At 48.9% G+C, this 19177-nt stretch overlaps 2 protein-coding genes across 5 annotated transcripts in view; one reads left to right on the forward strand and one right to left on the reverse strand.

Moving 5' to 3' along the window:
• armh3 (armadillo like helical domain containing 3) overlaps positions 1 to 11025 on the reverse strand; it is a 30752-nt gene extending 19727 nt beyond the window's left edge. Inside the window, exons 1-15 of one of the 4 annotated variants that reach the window (XM_029250466.1) lie at positions 10938 to 11025; positions 10011 to 10108; positions 9270 to 9377; positions 7558 to 7614; positions 7336 to 7482; positions 7018 to 7125; positions 6574 to 6666; positions 6242 to 6316; positions 5958 to 6044; positions 5687 to 5743; positions 5315 to 5358; positions 5149 to 5209; positions 1677 to 1723; positions 814 to 889; positions 354 to 447 (exon numbers count right to left, since the gene is read on the reverse strand). In XM_029250466.1, the coding sequence (XP_029106299.1) occupies positions 354 to 447; positions 814 to 889; positions 1677 to 1723; positions 5149 to 5209; positions 5315 to 5358; positions 5687 to 5743; positions 5958 to 6044; positions 6242 to 6316; positions 6574 to 6666; positions 7018 to 7125; positions 7336 to 7482; positions 7558 to 7614; positions 9270 to 9371 (1048 nt within the window). In that variant the 5' untranslated portion in view covers positions 9372 to 9377; positions 10011 to 10108; positions 10938 to 11025. Of the gene's footprint in view, positions 1 to 353; positions 448 to 813; positions 890 to 1676; positions 1724 to 5148; positions 5210 to 5314; positions 5359 to 5686; positions 5744 to 5957; positions 6045 to 6241; positions 6317 to 6573; positions 6667 to 7017; positions 7126 to 7335; positions 7483 to 7557; positions 7615 to 9269; positions 9381 to 10010; positions 10109 to 10937 lie in introns of all 4 variants that reach the window. The other 3 variants (XM_029250467.1, XM_018736391.2, XM_018736390.2) reach the window with 3 other exon arrangements.
• Positions 11026 to 11133: 108 nt separating this feature from the next.
• LOC108924811 (Hermansky-Pudlak syndrome 6 protein-like) lies at positions 11134 to 14320 on the forward strand. Its single transcript, XM_018736387.2, has one exon. It carries the CDS (start codon positions 11801 to 11803, stop codon positions 14318 to 14320), a length of 2520 nt encoding a protein of 839 aa, XP_018591903.1. The 5' UTR covers positions 11134 to 11800.
• Positions 14321 to 19177: the final 4857 nt, after the last annotated feature.

Here is a 19177-nt window from a genome sequence, read left to right on the forward strand (position 1 = left end):
GCCCACACATTCTCCTGTGTGACTTTAATCAAGGTTTGTTTCTTTTTTTCCTTTTCTTCAAACCTTCATCGCTCCACTGAATTTCTGAACAGGAAGGCTGCTTATCAAATATGAATGATAAGGAGACACACTTTCAAAGCTCTTATGGGGAGATTAAGGCAAACAGACTTTAAAACATTCCGTTTTTCCTAAATCAATTGTGAGAAGTGTGAGCCATTTTCCTCGGTGTGTCTAGAGAGTTCCATTCCACAGTAGAGGGTCAGAGGTCAGAGGGATTGCAATCAGAAGTACGTCTTAACCCTAAAGTTAAGGAAATTCCAAGAAATTTCTCCAAGGGAAATTTCCAAACTCACAGTCCAGGGAGGGCGGAGTTGTGCCCAGGGGGGTGGTGGGTGTGGCCGGGACTGGTGTGGTGGGCGTGCTTGCAATGTCCACCTCGGGATGGCTCTGAAAGTGAGGTCATCATTTCAGAGATGCTGCACAAAAACCATGGCAACCGGAGGACAATAAGAGTACAAAAAAGGGTGGGTGAGGGGAGTGAGAGGCTGCAGTAGGATAGAGAACAAAGTGCCGCTTTGCTTTGTTTCGTCCCCGGCTCAGTGGCGCGGCTCCCTTTCTGAGTGGCAGGTGCAGCTTTTCATATTAGCTTTTAATCAGTTATCGCACCTTGATCACCCACCCGGCACCAGAATCCTACGCGAGCTCTCGAACAAAGCAAAGCACAAGTGGAACCAGGTTCCCAGCCGAGAGCAGCACAATGAAACGGAGCAGCTCGCGTAGGCGCGACCTGGAAGCGCGTCGTCGCACACCTACCTGCACGAGCACGGCGATGAAGTTCCTGTTGAGGTGTACGGCCTCGTAGAGAGCGAGCAGGATCGCTTCGTTGGTTCTGCAGAAAGCGGGTGGGACAGGAGGAACCCCCGGAAACGAGATTCACTGGTCAATCGTCACACAAAGACCACATGGGACAATGTACGGGACGTAGCAAGGACACTTTACTGGACGCCCCAAGAGGAAACCATAACCCCGCCCCGACTCGTGCGCCTACCGAGCACTTTAAGGCGCCGCAGAAAGTTCTAGAAATTGGCGGGCTGCAGCCAGTCGAGAGGTGGGGAGCGTGGCATTGTCGGAGGTGAGGCGCAACGTCGCCTGTGCTTTCATATCGGCTCCGTTCGTTTAACATCAGATTAATTGTGCCGCCAGCGCCGTTGTTAAGTCTTTAAGAATCGCTCCAGGGAGCGCTCTGCCGAGGCTCCAGATAAAAGACCGGCGACGGTTTCATTTGCATATTCAAATCACCCCGCGCTGCACGGAGGATGTTAAGTTTTCTGACGGGCCCCCTGGGAACGCAGAATAAATGCGCCCCCTGAAAACTGACACGTTTTTACTGCGTGACGGAGTTGCAGGGGAGATAAAGCAGGTGGAGAGAGAAGTGAGTGACCACATTTTACTGGATTACCACAGTCTTTACACCTCCACACTGTGCTTTTCAACAATACTCTTGGAGTGCGGGGGGTCATCATTTTTCATGTCCATACTTTTCCTTTAATTATTACCGTTACTAGTACTGCTACTACTAAATAAGTGTGAAGGGGACAGGAGATAGATCTTTCGCACCTGGGCTCTCCGAGTCCCCCCCACCCCGCTAAGAAAGTAACCGCAACATCACTACTTACTGCACTGAGAGCTTCTCTTCGGCATCGGCGATAAACATGCTGCCCACCTGCGGACAAGAGAGGCGCTGCACTGAGCCAGGAAGGCAGCTCAAGTCGAGAACACACACTCCGGACCTCATTTGTACATCATATATTCATATTTATTTATATTTACTCATTTATTTGATGCTTTTCTCCAAAAGGCAGCTTACAACATTAACCTATTTACCCAGTTATACAGGTGGGTAATTTTACCGTAGCAATTTAGGGTAAGTACCTTGCTCAAGGGAACTACAGCTGGAGGTGGGATTAGAACCTGTGACCTTTGGGTATAAAGCAGCCAATTTCACTTATACCATACATGTTCAGAGGCCCTTCCTCCTTTCACTTACCCCACTGGACTGATCCTTACTATCAAATCCTTCTGGAAGGTTAAAAGGTCAATCTCTTTTATTCAAAAAAAAAAAAAATCACACTTGTTAATTTAGATCCAAGTTGCTTTGAGGAAACCTGTCAATGTTAGGTCTGCAAACTACTTACAATAACTTACCAATGTACACAGCAGGGTAATTTCTACTGTAAGAGTTCAGGGAAAGTGCCTTGATCAAAAGTACTGCAGCAGGAGGTGAGATTCGAACCCGGGACCCTCAACTGTAAGGCAGCGGCTCTGATCACTACACCCCCGTTGCCCCCGATTTGGTCAATTTGTCATTAACTAGCAGTTTATACACAAGTGCAACAAAAGCGCTTTGTTTCTGTGGTGTTACAGGTGAAACGGAGTGCAAGCCGTGTGCCATAAAACAACAAATTAATCTCTCTGTCCTCCTGCCGCCGCGGCGCTCCAAATCCAGGGCTCATTCGGTTGTCTCCGGCCCCGCGAGTCACAACACCGCCGTTGCCCCTGGAAACCGTTCCGTGCGCGACGTTTGGGCATCTTTTCCATCAGACGTGAAACAGCCACTGAAGAGCTGACTCATTCCGGAAAAAAAGCATCGCGGAGCAAACGGAGAGGAGCAAAACAGGCTGTCAGACTTTCAGACACGTACAATTTCCAGTCTTGTCGCCACGGCAGCAAAATAACTGTATAACTGCACAAATGAACACAAATTTACATTCACATATACATATATCCACCGGCTCCTCAGTTTATGAACAAAATTGGGACGAGGAGTGTGTTTGTATAAATCACGTTAACCACTAAGTCACAGTCGATGTGAAGTGAATAAGACATCCCTCGATTTACTCTCTAGCACATAACAAATAAAGATCCTTTGCAAGACTTTATACATATACACACTTTATCACACACGCTGTCTGAAACCGCTTGTCCCAAGCGGGGTCACGGCGAACCGGAGCCTAACCCGGCAACACAGGGCGCAAGGCTGGAGGGGGAGGGGACACACCCAGGACGGGACGCCAGTCCGTCACAAGGCACCCTGTGAGAAATAACTGGCTCTCGTGTCTCTGCTCTACCTTGACCTCTCTGACCTCTCTGTCCTCCCTGTTCTTCTGGTTTGTGTCAGACCTGTCAAGAATGCGAGTGCACGTTGGAGTTCTTGTTTTAACTTCTCTCTCGTTTAAGGTAAAAGGGCCAACGGATGCAACTGAAGTATCATATATCCTCTCCATATGAAAAACCAATCACAGTGCTCTGTTGTTTAACATTACCTTTTGTGGTTTTGTCCCTAGACCCCGACTCACTTTCTAACCAATGAAAACTTATTCCTTTGCTCTGCAAAGTAGTATATAACCTTTGTGAACATACAATAAACTTGAGGAGAATTTGGAACGAAAGACGAACGAAACACGCTGCTTGTTCTTGTGTCCCAGTGATCACTGGTCTCCGGACGGCTCTGAGGTGGCGGAAGGCTGAGATAGAAATTAAGATAATTTCTAATCTAACACAACCCAAGTGGGACTCGAACCCCAGACCCACCAGAGAGCAGGACCCGGCCAAACCCGCTGCGCCACCGCACCCCCCGTATAAACTTTATATATAGCTTAAATGCCGTCTCCACAAACTCCTGCTCAGGGCCAAATGTTGATCAATTTGCTCCATGAATGAGCCCAACGTTTCCCAACTCGTTCCTGATCACCAAAAACACATGCTGTAAACACTGTGGAGGTGAGTTGAATTAAGGTGGACCCACATTGCCTACATTTGGCTGCTCTTTACTGCCATCTACTGGCTTGGCAGGTAAACGCAAGTCTCTTTCACTGTGCCAAAGACGGCGTAAACGTTTGTTTGTCTGAACATTTGACGTGTGACCGTTTGTAACTGGAGGGGACAGTTTATTTCAGGACATACAGTCAGTCTGAATTTAAGAAATGAAAAATGTGCACAGCCAAAGAAAGGCACCCTTCTGCTTCCTGTCGGGTCACCTTTCGGAGCGCTACTGAAATGCGGCAACCATGCAGCTCGACTTATAATGCAGGATGCGATACAAGTGATTTATGTGGGCCGTCAATGGTGCCTCCATTCATGGGCTCCACGCCCAGCAACAGCAGGGTCGCCCATTCTGACCATTTCTTCTCAACAGCAGGACGGTGGCACCCGACAGGAAACGGTGCCCTGCAGCCCCCAAGGCCAGAGTTGGGACTCCTGCAAAGAATCGCGATTGGAACGATTTCTACTTCCCACACACCGCTCTGCAGAAGCTAATTATTAGCAGAGCTCTTTCCCCGCCCCTCTTGAGCGGTGGAGCTACCGGATAAGTTCCTTTTAATTATTTATGGTTTTAAGCCTTGGGGTATGTCTTTAAGTGTTTTATAGGTCCTGTCACGCAGTTTTTATATTAGAGTTATATTATAGTTGCTTTTACTGATTTTATTAGATTTTATTATTGGCATGACAGTTTTAAGGATTTACTTATTGAATAAAGATTTTAATTGTCAGAAATGATGAATACAGAAATGTTTACCTGTCGAGCTAGACAGCGTGTGGAACCAGACAACTTTTGTGGTCTGGTAATCCATTCTCATCTGTTTAAAAAAAAAAAAAAAAAAAATATCTTTCCCTGCCAATGGAGTCCACTGTGGACATAAGATGAAAAAGCATATTATAAAAGAGACTATTATTTGTGGACGTGAACACGGAGCCAGTACCAGTAGCAGGGGTACCTGACAGCCGAGTGGTCAGAGCTGCATCTGAAGGTCACAGGTTCGAGGACATTCACTCACCTCTTGCTACAGTACCCTTGAGCAAGGCACTTGCCGCACGTTGCTGCAGTAAAAATTACCCAGCTGTATTAACACGTGAATAACTGTAACTAGATTAACATTCGGAAAAAAATGAATAAATGTAAAACTGCCAAAGGAAGTTTCTGTAGCGTAACAAGTTTGGAATTCATTGTGACAAGTTGTATATTTCTTAAAGGAAAACACACTGAACTAACCTCCCTTGCGAACCAATGAAACGACAAGTAGGAAGAAATTAACATTAAATTAGAATATGCAGATTAACCCCACCCACACACCGCTACAGGGGTCTCACCATGCTGGTGAAGGCAGAGAAGAAGCCTCCTTGGTTCTCCTCTTCTTTGTCCTTGTACTGCCTGTGGCACAGAGGACGGGCTCTTAGGAGTTGCCATACACTGCGTTCACTCGAGGGACCACGGTTACCACCGACCCCAGGAGAGCCCTGAACCGCTTCAGCCTACCTGTTGTACTCCGAGAGGGCCTGTGAGATGACCATACCCAACCCCTGCAAGGAAACACGACCCGGTCAGTTCCGGAGCCCAACACCTCCCACGCGTGTGTTCTCTGAGCGTTAAAAGAAAAGCTGGTATTTAGGGGTTTGCCCGGTGGCACCATCTTCTCATTAGCATAAGTAAAGAAATGCGGGTCATTTCTGACCTGTGTCTCATAAAGAGTAATTTGAAACAAATTTTCTGACCATGTCAGGGGATAATTCTTCCAATAACCATAGAACTCTCCACGCTTGCATTGAACACCATGAAACTGTTTAACTTGGTAAACTGTCCCCACTCAGGTAGTCTAAGGGAGTAACAACAGGGAAAAGGACAACTTACGTTCAAGGTGTTTTCATCATCAACTATGGAGAGTTTCGCGATGTACGGGTTCACCGACTGGCAGAGGGGAGCGGGGGGCAGGGGAAAAAAAATTCAAAATGTAAAAAAAATGGGTGAAGTTCAACTCCAGCAAACAGAGAAATGAGCCACAGGTGACAGGAGATCCGGCAGGAGGTCGTCTGCTTAGCACCACGACCGTGTTCGATCACCAAGCTCATCGAAGGAGCACTGCTGCACGGGGCCCCTCCAGGGGAATGCCAGGAAGACTCACCTCGTACTTCCTGTAGTTGACAAGGAGCGCCAGGAGGACCACAGCATCATACCCGTGCTGCGTTCTACAGGGGGCGACAGAAAGGACCTGCCGTGGGACAGGGGGTGCTCATTAGCAAGGGGAGGTAAGCGTACACACACGCACACACACACACAGTGCGCAGCGGTGCAGGGTAAAGCCCTGATGAAGTCAGCCTTGGAAGATCACGTCCAGCCCTCAGCCCGGCGCACGCAGCTTCAGCCATCCTGGTGTCCAGGTCCAGGCGACCGTGACCACAAACTCACCTGCAGAACGGCCTCGAAGATGCTGTTGATCATGATGTACTCGAGGAGCGTGTTCTGGCTGATGTTGTCCGTCACCTGACAAGGACGCGGAGAGTGAGGGCAGCAGGGAGTTTTGCAGACACGGAGATCACGGCAAAACCGAAAACCATTTACTCCACTGGGAATTCAGAGCGTGCCAAACAGCGTGACCAATAAGAATGCGTTATTCGCTAGAGTCACTCCTGGGAAACCTACACCCTTTAAGTCACTAGTTAATTATCTCACCTGAAACCAAGGCTTATCAACTAACTAGCTACAGGCTGAAAGGAGGGTTGTGGGAATGGGACCCTCACCGTCACCAGGCACAGCAGCAGTTTGAGACACAAGCTCTTGAGGCTCTCGGACCCGTCTCCACACAGCAAGGCATCCAGGCTCTCCATCAGCTCCTGCAAGGGGTAGCCTTGTGATTAAGGTGCTCCACTTGTCACTCAAGGGTAAACAAGGTTCAAATCCCAGTGGGATCCCTGCTGTCAGACCCTTGAGGAAGGTCCTTCACCTCACTTGTTTCAACAAAGCTCCCGCTGAGAAAACATGTGATGTCAACTGGAATAAAAAGTGTTTGCTGAGCAACTAACTCCAGATGTGGCAATAGAGGTCTCAAACTAAGGATGCGAATACATCACCTTCTGGTCACAGTTCCCACAACCTGAACAAAATCCTAACCAATTTGGTGCAAGTAGAAACATCAACCAGGTCCACTGGGAATGGTCGTTAAAATCAACAGTTGCACAACCCACCTTCATGCGCTGCTCTGCCTTGTCGAAGCCCATGAGCACGTTGATAATGTCGAACCCCGACGTGGACTTGTTTTTCTGGTGAACACCACGAAACAAGGCGCAGAGTGTCTGCAGTTGTAAGAAAGGGACAGGTACACAGGGTTGGGAGGGGGTCAAAGAGAGTTAAGACAAAAAAAAAAAAAAAAGAGAAAAACACAAAGATCACGACCACACCATCGGCCGCATGCTTTACACGAGGAGAATCAAGGACCTCGGAGGCAAATTCAGAAAGAAGACGCTGTGTATGATGCTCCTCTGGCGCCCCCTGCTGCCCCTCACCTGCAGGGCGTTTACCACCTTGATCTGGTGCTCCTCGCTCAGCGTCTGGACGCAGTGCTGGAACAAGCGGTTGATGTTGTCCCGGATCTTCGTCACCTCGTCTCCATCCAGGGACTCGAGCTTCCCCTCGAGATATTCGAGGTTCACCTAGGAAGGGATCGGGACATGATGTCATTGCCGGGCGTCGTCATGCCGACCACCCTGGCTCCTCCTCCTCCTCACCTTCATCAGGAAAAGCTCCTCCCAGAATCGTGGTTTATTCTTTGCAGGATCTTCTACCTGAGCATCACAGAGGAAAAGACAGACAATCGCAATGATCACCAACTGATGACACGCAGCTACTGTACCGTAAACACTGCAGAAGTCTATAAAAACCATTTTTACATTTATTTATTTACCAGACACTTTTCTCCAAAGCAACTTCCAATGAACTCTGTAGTGTTATCAGCCCACACACCTTATTCACCGTGGTTACTTACACTGCTAGATACACTACTTACAATGAGACACTCATACATACATACATACATCAGTGGAACACACTCTCTCCGTGCCACTCACACACTATGGGTGAACCTAAAAAGCATGTCTTTGGACTGTGGGAGGAAACCAGAGCACCCAGAGAAAACCCAGGCAGACACAGGGAGAACATGCAAACTCCACACAGATTGAGCGGGGATCGAACCCACGTCCTCTCACACCAACCAGGGACTATGAGACAGCAGTGCTACTCGCTGTGCCACCGTGCCACCCCAAGGTCCTTTTAGTTTCTTATTCCATTTAAGTTATACAGTTGACCCCTGAACACAGGTTTGAATCGAGCAAATCCACTTATTCTCGTATTCTTAAATCAATATATTGGAAAATTTTTGGAGATTTGTGACAACTTGAAAAAACTCTCAGATGAACCGCGTACCCTAGAAATACTGCAAAAATTAAGAAAAAGTTAGATATGTCATGAATGCATAAAATATATGTAGAAATTAGTCTATTTTATCATTTACGACCATAAATTATACTCATAATACGTATAACATCTACAGTGTTTCGCATCATATAAGACAATACTGATGTAGGTAGTGACAAACAGACGGACGGTTCATCTTATAAACAGACAACGTAAACGTATAAATATATAAAAATATCATTTTTAAATATTAAATGTTTTGTTTAAAAAATATTAAATACATTTACAGTACTGCATAAATACAGTAAAGTACTGTAAATGTATTTTCTCTTATGATTTTCTTTTCTCTTGCTTACTTTATTATAAGAATACAGTATATAATACAAAATACGTGTTAATAAACTAGTTATGCTATCGGTAAGGCTTTGGTCAACAGTAGGCTAAGTTTTTGGGGAGTCAAAAGTTATAGGCGGATTTTCAAGCGCGCGGGGGGTCAGCTGTATTAAAATTAAAATGTAATGCATAAATTGTACTTTTGCTGAGATGTATGTCGCTTTGGACGAAAGCGTCTGCTAAATGAATAAATGTAAGATTAAAACTAATACGCAGTGATGGAAAATTGAATCGTCTCCCCAAACTCCAACTCGGTGCTGATTGGTGAACAATAGCGATCGATAAACATGTGCAACGTTCCTCATCTTGCTAGCAAACGCCAGACGAGAATTGTAAATACCGTGGCAGCCATCGGAATCGAGGCGGTTCCGCACTCCTCTTTCGGTTATGCTCAGAATACAGTTTACTATTCTTTGCCAAAAGGAGGAAAAATCGTTAAATCACTAGATTTAAATACAAAATCACTTTTAAAAAAAAAGATTCAGTTTGAAAGCTCTTCACTGGTGTCTGAGGGCAGATGCAGGTCGTGTAAAATGCAGCTTACGATAAGTTAAACTAGGAAGTGTTTTAAAATTCCTGAGTTCGGACACAGAGAGGAGACACCCAAGCGGATCGGCCGAGCTGCTGCTCTTACCCCAAAGATCTCATCGTACATGAGCACCACCTTCTCGGTCAGCGGCTTCTTGGAGGACGAGGACCTGCGCAGCAAACCGGCCTTCTTCTCCACCTGGGCCATGCCGGACTGCTGGGACAGAGGACACGGGGACGTTGGTCCGGGAAGAGCTCCTCACCTAACGTGGGCGCAGCCGGCCCGAATCCATCCCCACGAAACTGGACCTCACGCCAGAACATGAGGAGTTTAAAACCCAGGTGGGATTTCTCTCTCTCTCTCCAGGACTCTGGGACAGGAGACGAGTCAAACAATCTAACGTGCCCAACGCGACACGTCTCTGGCTGCGAGACAAACATCAAGCTGCAGTCTAGAGTGCTGAGACTTGGGAGGTAAATTCTGTTAAAACATTTTATTTATCTACCCCCACTAGTCCCTTTCCCCAGATAAACAAGGTAATATACTGTAGAATACTCTGCATTTGCAGGCCTTGACACACATCCCCGCCAATAAAGCTCATTAACACTCGCCAAGCGGGGGAGGGGCATCTTTCATCAGAGCACAACCGACACGTGACGAAACACTTGTCGTTGCCTTGCCATGCGAGGGCCCCGGGTTCGAATCCAACCTCCTGCTGTAGTGCCCCTGATCATGGTACTTACCCTGAACTGACTTACCCTGAGAAAATGTTAGACAAATAAAGGTTTTTTTTTATTATTATTATTATTATTAACAACAATAACGAGAAGAAGAAGGAAAGCACACCCAGGTTATGATGCGCGAGTGAAAGGAGTGCTCGTTTCAGCACCGCTCCGTTCGAAACGGTCCGACCGGAGGGTTGCGTCCCACACGCCTGGCAGAACCTGTAAAACCAGAGGGTCGGGATGGAGACAAAAACACACAACTTCTTCATCGCGTCTCACTCGGCCCCGATTTCCCACGGACGTGCTGTCGCGACGATGCCTTGGCCTAGGGCCCGGGGGTGGAACGCGAACCAGCAACCTCCAGGGCAGGAGCCTTGCGTCCTTAAGAGCCGCGCCATCTGCTGCCCCGTGGCTGTCGGTAACGCGCAACCGCTTGTCCACGTGTCCTCCAGGGGCTGGACCTCATCACCGCACAAAGCAGTGAAAACAAAGTAGTCATCATGTCGAGTCCCCAAGAAGAAACAGTCACAGTGCAGCGCAACAATGTTTCGATACAATGTTTCTGAAGCAATGAATGTTTTACACTCACGGCCACAACAACACCATCCTACCGGAAAAGACTCTTTTAATTAAATATAAAGCACGTCGTGGTGCGGCGCTTCACGGACAGTGACCTGGAGGTTGCTGGTTCGAGACCCGTCCCTGCGGCACCACTCTGTCTGTCCGAGGACGGTTTTTTCTTTTTTGACCCCGAATGACCTCGCTGAAACCGCAGGGTGTGCCAGGCTGAAAACGGAACAGTGGACACTCTCTGGCGGGACAGAATGTGGACACACTGACTGTGGACAGGACAGTGAGTGACGGAAAGGACTACACTCGCTTCTCGAACGGAACCCGCGCGCAAGCGGGAGAGTCAGAGAGCGAGGCGTCACGACGAGGAACCCCGTAGCCTATCCAAACGCACCCCACACACGCGCGAGCCGGGCCCGGGGGGGTTGACTTTGAGTGTTTGGAAACTCACGTGCGCGACAAACACCGCTCATCCTACCTGCGTTAAAAAGCGACCCTCGTTACTCCCCCGGAGATACAAGCGCCGCTCGTGCAGCGGAAGACCCTCTCCGTGGACACGAGTAGTGGCCCCAGCTGTCAGGCCGCGGGGTCCTAGCGCCAACCCGATAAACTTGCGCAGTTCAACGTGGATAATCGCCTCCCGACAATTCAAAATTTACATTAAATCATCCCTTGTATAAAAGAGTAAATATAGCGTGTCTCTGTTTATTGCTAATTTCCCCTTATTTATTAGTAGAATAAATTACATCAATTAGTAATACTTTAGTCCAAGAAGGTGCACAGTCAAGTGATTGGGTTCCGCACATCCTCATCATGACATGAGATGAGTGATTTCCCCCCTAGGATTAGAGTTTTTCCACTTTCTCTTGCCACCGTAGCTTACACAAAGACAATAATATATAACGCTTCAAGGTGTACTAAACTGTTTGTTGCTATAAAATTCTTTTTTACGGTGTTTTCAACCCGAAAACACAGGAGTTCGGGCAGATGCGCAGAAACTTAGCGGGTTTTACGGGGTTAATTTACAAGTTGCGTCATTCAATGCGCCTCTACGTCATCACTGATTGACGGAAGTTGAATGCTGTTTCGGGAAAAACAACAACACGACCCCGGTTTCCACGCCTTCTCCGCAGGGGGGTTCCTTCTCATTGGGCACCGGCGGCTCACAGTCGGGGAGCCGGTGCGAGTGGCTCTAGGAGGAGGATGACTTTTGTCCCGACGACGGCCACCCTGATTTGCTGCTGTGACGCTCTCCTGCCTGGTCGAAGCTGCTGAGCGCGGCTTGATGTGGCTCCTTCCTGGGCTGAATCCGACCCGGGCCGGGGGAAAGCTCATCCGAGGATGAATCCCCTCGCTCTGCAGCAGGTGTCCGACTTCAGCGATTTCACCAGAGGCAGAGATCTGAGTGACTTCCTGAGGGACAACAGTATCGGCTCCGGCACCAGAGCTCCTCCGTTCCACCTGAGGATCAGCCCAGATGGGTGTCACATCCACGTGGTCCTCTCCAAACCCAGAGCTGACCTTATGACCTGCGATAAGCGCAGAAGCAGCGCTCAGATCCGCAGCCAAAGTGGTTTAGTTGTGAGCCCCGCAAAGCGGAGCCCCGTGGCGGATGTCGTCTACTTGGACCGCGGCCGTGCAGGCGGCGGATCGGCTCTGCTGGTTGCTTTTGAGGACGGAACCGCGGAGTTCTGGAGGTTCTGTGAACCCGATTCAGGCTGGCATCGGCTGCACGGCTCGGACTTGTGCGACACCCCCGGGGCGAAGGTGGTTTCCGTGTGCGCCGCTGGGGGACGCATCGTGTGGTGCGAGAGGAGACGGCCGGTGGAGAACCCATCCGAGGAGAACCCACCGCTCCTCGATGGCCCACGGCTCTGCTTCACGTACAGCATCTGCAGCAGAGCTTTCGAGCTGGACCAGGAGACGGTGCGCCTGGGGAGGGCCGAGGTGGTGCTGCGGGACGGTCCCCCTTTCGTGGTGGTCGCCTCCGCGGAGAACGTGTACCTCCTGCCGGACTCGAGGGCCTCTGCTCCGGGGAGCACCTCCAGGCTCCTTCTCGGGTGGTCCCCTTGCAGAGATCAGGTCGCCGTCTACAGCATCTGCGAAGGGTCCATCCTGATGGCGGAGCCGTCCGCCGCCGCAAAGGGGTCCGACTTCCGACGGTTGGTCTCCGAGTGCCTCGTGGCGTTGTTGGCTGCCGACCCCGTGGAACTCCGCTCCTTTTCGACAACTGGAGATGGCGGCTTGGTTCTGCTCCTGAGCTCCGGCTGGATCTGTGTGATGAACGTGGACGGCGTCTTGAGACGGGTCCACAGACTAGCTGAAAACGGCGCCACCAGCAACTGCGACCGCATTAGCATGAACGCCTATTCCGATTGCCTAGCAGTTGTTGAGGGGCGGGTCCTTCATGTGATTGACTTGCAGTGTGGCTTGGAGTTGGGCAGAATCCCACTACGTGATGATGGGATCCTCTTCTTGAACCACGACGAGAGACATGTCCCACATTTGCTGACGGACACCGGGCTGTTCCTGGTCAGGCTTCACGAGTCGAGATCCGATCACAATCCCGGCCAGGACTCGTCCCGCAGCGTCAGGCTGGATTCGGTCCTGGAGGAGGTTGTCTTTGAGGAGGCCTGCAGGCGGTACCAGACAAGGACCCTGAGCGGCATGCAGTTAACCGTAGACAAGATGATGAGTGAGGGGAAGTTACAGGCCCCCATTTTGCTGTCCTCTGTTCTTAGGGACTACCTCAAGGAGAGGACAGTCAGCAGCTGGACACAAGGAGGAGTCCATGGCTGCAAGAAGTTACTGAGGATCCTGGAGCCAGAGCTGAAGAAGCTGGCGCTGCTGGAGGATGTTAAGACATCGGTGCTCACGGCATCGGAAAGCCAGCTGCGGAGACACTGCGAGATACTGGTGCAAGAGGAGCTCGTCCGCCTCCTGAGGACAGAGTTGAACGGAAAGGATGTTCTCTACTTGAATGTAGTTTTTAGCTCATTCCCCTCTGAGTCCTGGGAGGCCGTGCAGACGCTCTTGCGCCTGAGCGAGACTAAAGACGGAGCTCTGTCCTCGGAGGCTCCTGCCGCAGTGTGGAGGACGGTGCTCGCGCCCGTCCAGCCAGAGGACACCTCTGTGCTGCTGACTCCTCTGCCCATTTTTGAGCTCCTCTGCCGCTTGTTCCTTCTCTTTCAGCCCGGGCAGCTGCCGTTGTTTGTGGACCTGGCACAGCAGCATGCGATTGGCCCGTCGCACTCCTCCTCCGGCTCTCTCATTGGTTTGTACGGGACGGAGGCGGAATCTGAAGGACAGCCCCTGTACAAGCGGGCCATCTCGGTGCTGCTGGGACCAGGCTGTTCCCAGGACCTGGAGGTAGAGCTGCTGCTGCGCAGCGGGAGACCCAACGGGGTCCTGCAGGCCCTGCGACTCCTACTGGACCAGGGTCAGTGGGGTCAGGCCGTCGGGCTGGCGGAGCGGTTCTGTGGGAGGAGCCCCCTGCTCAACAAGGAGATCTTCACCACCCTGCTGAGAAAGGGCTGCCAGTACAGGAACTTAGACCCGTACCTGGACAGGATCCGGGCCCTGTGTCCCGAGGACATGACGGCGAGTTCCATCATTAGGGTGGTGCTGGAGAGCCTCTCTGGCTCTGGGTCCGAGCCGCTACCTTTTCGGAATCGAGGCGATCATCTCACCGTGGCTCCACTGAGACCCCTGCTGGCCCACGTGCTCCAGAGGGAGACTCGACCCCACTACGGCTATGGCGACCTCACTCGGTTCTCCGCAATCCCACCCCCCATCCCCCCACGACGGCCCCGGGGAGCTTGTCAGGTAGCGGCCCTCAGAGTACAGCAAGAGCAATTATAATAAAAAAAAAAAAAAAAAACAGCTGGACCTCAAAGCTAGAAATAAGTTGGCAGATGATGGGATTTCATCACATGGACTTTTGGTTTTAACAAAACAGTTGAATAAATCAGTAACCTTTCTGCCTTTTGTCACTTTGTATCGAACGCTTGTTTACATCTCACTCTGTGTTGATCAGCTTTGTACCTGTGAGCATCAGTCCCTTGGACCGCAATAAAGTTGAGTTTCTCCTTAATGAAATATGTGTATTAAGTGCTGCTCAAATGTGTGATGACAGGTCACTGCAGGTCATCACTCTGTACATCAATTTACAGTCATACGGTGATTTAAAACACTCAGTCTGTTCTATTAATTTTGTCTGTGTGTGTGTGGTTTGTCTAATTGTTTTAGGAAGCAAACAGTGTGTGTGATCTATATTCCTGAGTGTTTCGGTAGTCTTCACTTCCCCGATTCCATCAGGTGCTCAGCAGTAGCATCCGAACCCCTCTGAGGTCTCAGGTAATCGGATTTGGGCATCACGCGCCGACACCGATCTGCACGTGAAGCCATTTTTAGACATGTCTATTTTCGGCGCAAGGTGACTATGTTCATACCGCGGTAATGGGAGGCCTTTAGGGACGCAAGTGTTGAAACCGTGGTAACAGCACAGTGGTGTAGAGCATTAATAGGGTGCACCGTGGCCTAGATGTTAGTCCATCACAGAGCACTCTCACTCACACACACAGACAGATCAATTTAAAGTCAACAATTCCCTAGAGATGTCTTCGGACTGTGGGAAGAAACCAGAGCACTTGGAGGAACCCAACACAAACCAGAACATGCAAATTCTCCATGGGCCGTGCTGGATTCCACCAACAGAGCAGGACTACAAGGCGCTAGCGTTACCTGCTCTGCCGCCCTCGCTGTCAGCATTGCTGCAGCTGTAAGCACAGCAGGCGATCTGCCTCATTCGCACCTTGCAGGAGGCTTGCTGGGAAACTGGGACAGAAGAGGGTAAAACACACGTACATGTGTTGGACCAAGAGCCGCGAGTGTCGGCTGAGGGTGACTGTCAGGTTACTGTGCTGCTCTTATTAGTTATTAATACCATTTACATTTATTTAGCAGACTCTTTTCTCCAAAGTGACTTTTAATGAACTCTATGCAGAACTCTATGTTCATTGGAAGTCGTTTTGGAGAAAAGCGTCTGTTAAATACATTAATATACTATGGTACAGCACAAAGTCTTTATCCGACTCAGTTTAAGAGCTGGGGGCCAACGGTGGAACATTAATGTCCAACAAGTGTGGTTATGGATTATAAGGCACTCAAATTGAGGGAAAAAGTCTCTTTCTGTTCCTGGTTGTTTGGGTCTTTATTGCCCCATGTCACTTGACTGAAAGGGAGGGAACGGAATCTGCGATGTCCCGGGTGCGAAGGGTCTGCACTGATCGTTGCTGCGTGCTGTCTGGTCCTGAAGTTGAGCAGATCACAGCCCAAGATCCTCTCTGCTGACCAGGTGATGATGCTCTGTGATGGGCCCAGACAGTGGAGGAGGAGCAGTGATGAACGCAGTGGTGCTGGAGCAGAGCTGCTCACTTTGCTGCACCTTGACTGTTTTTTTTTTTCTTCTTTTTTTAAACTGTCTCAGAGAAGAATCATCTGCTGGAGCTCATCCGGCCAACTGCAAATTCTGCAGGACTGTTTTGATAGAAGTGGACAAAGGGAGAAACTGCTTTAAAATAATTTCTGTACTCACTGCGCACGCACTTTGTTAAACAGCCTTCTGGATGGGTATCAAATAGAAATGGGATTAAAGACAAGTGCTGGCTTCCACTAATAATAATCCTTGAAACCCCACACGAACAAAAGCTGTCTCTGTGTGTGTGTGTGTGTGTGTGTGTGTGTGTGTCTGTGTGTGAGCGCTGTTTTTCAGCAATCGCCGCCTCCTTCCTGACAACGCGACTCCGAAAAGGAAACACACCAAGGACGTCGCCGTGAACCCCTCCTCAGAGCTCAACTCCTGTGGAGCTCCTGCCCTCAAGATGGTAACCATGGTAACAGCAGCCGTCAGCTCCCTGCACCAACTGAAGGTTCACATGAGGACCCCCAGTGGATGATCACACCGTCTCCAGCCTCTAGATGGCAGCACAGAAACAAACAAAAAAAAAGAGAAGGGTTCTACTTCCCCTTTTTATTATAGCTTATGGTAATACTGTTCATCTTTCAAGTTTTCCTCAGACTGCAGAAATCTTGCAAAATCCCTGAACTTTGCAGTTTTTTTTCCCCATCTTTGTAGAAATTACATAACACTCTCAGGATTTAAACTCCTCTCCCCCGATTCCTTAAATCAAGCACTGAGTGTGTTATTAACGTCTTCCTCAAAAGCAGACCCTTTTCCCCCCGCAGTTCGTACCCCACAAATGGTAAGTTATGCCTTTTTCACAACCAATTCCTAATGGGTCCGGACCCACGGGACGAGGGATTCGAACTCAGTCATCGCAGGATACAGCATATTGTCATCGTATTGTTCTCAGCCTATGATGAAAGCGTGGAGCACAGGCTTTTCCATGTGACATATTGAACAATAATTCACTAAAATTAACATTAATTAAAAATATACTTGCTCACTATCCTTTACTTGTCCACGTCAGGGTCCCTGTGGTCCGGAGCCTATCCCAGAAGCACAGGATGCTAGGCTAAGCAGGTCACACCCTGGAGGGGAAAAGTGAATGATTAACCATTTTAATTTCTGAAAACAATGATATTGCATTTAATAACACGGTGCACATGTACACTGTCACTCTCTGCAGTGTATTTCAGCAGTAAAACAGCATCCAACCTAAAACATCTGCATCCGGCGCCACCACTGCGTTTGTCTCCTCTGCTCCCTGGACCACTTCGAAACCACTGGGCCTTGGAGGTAACTGATAGCTGGTTAAAGTTGCTGCCTTTAGATCCCAAGACTGCAGGTTCGAATCCCACCCCCAGCTGTAGTATCTTTAAACAAGTTACGTACCCTGATTTGTCCCAGTAAAATGACCCAGCTGTATAAATGAGTAAGTAACTTGGTATATTAATACTGTAAGTCACTTTGGAGAAAAGCATCAGATAAATAAATGTAAATGTCTCAAACCCAGCGGACAGAGAGTGGGTCTTGAACCACACTCCTGAGGACAGTCCATCTGGCCAAACTGCAGCGCTGCTGCCTGCAGGCTCCTCCCCGGCAGACAGATGGCCTGCACACCCGCGAGCTGCCCAGGGGGACAAAGGCAGATGGTTTAGGTCCCCCAAGGGAATAGGGAATAGGAAATAGGGGTTTGGGGGGTGCGGTGCAACGAGACCCCTTGTCAGCGTGGTCACACGACCCCACCAAGACAAATGTCCCTGGCCCCCCTCCTTCGCACATCACAAAACACACACTGTGGACAATTTTACCATGAGACCCCACTTTGCCGTTTGTGTGACATCATCACTTCGAGAAACAGTTCAAAGGCATTCAAAGGCAGCAGCTCCTTAACCACTGCGCCACCTGTTGCGTACATCTGACACAGACCCACACTCTCCCCCAGTAGGCAGAGGATTCGAATCCCAGCCCCCCCCACGCACACCAAGAATGAGCAAAGCTGAAACAGTGGCAGTAAAGTGAAAATTCATCTTTATTGGTACCATACATGAATCATTAATGGCAGAAACTAGCAGAACAAAAAGATCATATCAAAGTGCCCCGACGACAAGAGGCTCTACAGGGGCAGGAGTGGATACACATCACCATTACGGTTAACGCTCCCGGTGCGGCAGTTACACCCACCTGGACACCTGTACCTGGGGAGGGTGTTCACACATCTTTTTAAAGCCCCATCACACACATATTCCTGGGAAACAGAGCAGGGAATGATATTGTTAGCATTTCTGTTATTAAATAAAGATCACGGACACATTCCAGAGCCACCCCTCCCCCCCAGCAGAGGCTGCCGTTTCAGTCACATCTGCCCAAAATCACCCAGGAAAAGACACCTGTCCCAAGCTTTGCGTGCCCGTGAATTTCGGGGCGCCTTTATGCCAGATTCTGTACAAAAGTTTAATACCTGCGATGAGTTCATACTTTAAAAAGTTGTAGTGAGGCCAACGGGGAGATAAATAGCGACTGTTGTGACGATAAAGACAAACACAACCAAAGTGGAAAAGAACAGCCTGACGACGTCGGAATGGTGATTGTACCCCTAGTTTAATTAAATTTAATACAAGTCGAAAAAGGGGGGGCGGGGTGTTTGTCACTTTTTTTTTTTTTTTTTTTTAAAACATTAGATAGGGATGGATGGCTTTCGGGTGCTCTAGGGAAGAATACATTTAATTACAGTTATACAGAACTTTGCTACTACCTTAAATATACAAGCACAAATACACAGAAACATAATTAAAAAAAGGAAAAAGCCCACACAATTACTTTCTCTTTAAAAAAAAAAAAAAAAATACAAACCAATATATCTCAGGGTGGGGGTTTAAAAGAACTCAAGTCCTTTAGCTCCTTGGTCTGTAGCTTTCAATATCCGTAAAAAAAATGCTGTTGGGAAACAGGTGAGTATAAAATTAATTGCTTCCTTAAAAACTCTTAAGTGTTTTAAATGAACTGGAGAACTATGTTCTTAAACGTAAGAAATGCAAGCTGACGTCAGGGACTTATAGAATCATGCAAATACATGGGTGAATTTTCATTTTAGGGAGTTAATCAAAATTTAGTTGTTTTTTCAAATAGACAAGAAAACATTTCGGTTATTGTTCCATCCTCCAGATGTGGCCCAGTGGAGTAAGGGGAGGGGCTCCATATTCTGGGACAAAATATTGTCCCAAAATGAGTAAAGTCCTAATAAAATGTCAGCC

This window comes from Scleropages formosus, chromosome 3, assembly GCF_900964775.1.
Source record: "Scleropages formosus chromosome 3, fSclFor1.1, whole genome shotgun sequence".
NCBI classification, from domain to species: domain Eukaryota; kingdom Metazoa; phylum Chordata; class Actinopteri; order Osteoglossiformes; family Osteoglossidae; genus Scleropages; species Scleropages formosus.

What these genes read in the sequence shown, in the direction of transcription:
- LOC108924811 (XM_018736387.2), top strand. Translation starts at nt 11,801, where the DNA reads ATGAATCCCCTCGCTCTGCAGCAGGTGTCCGACTTCAGCGATTTCACC.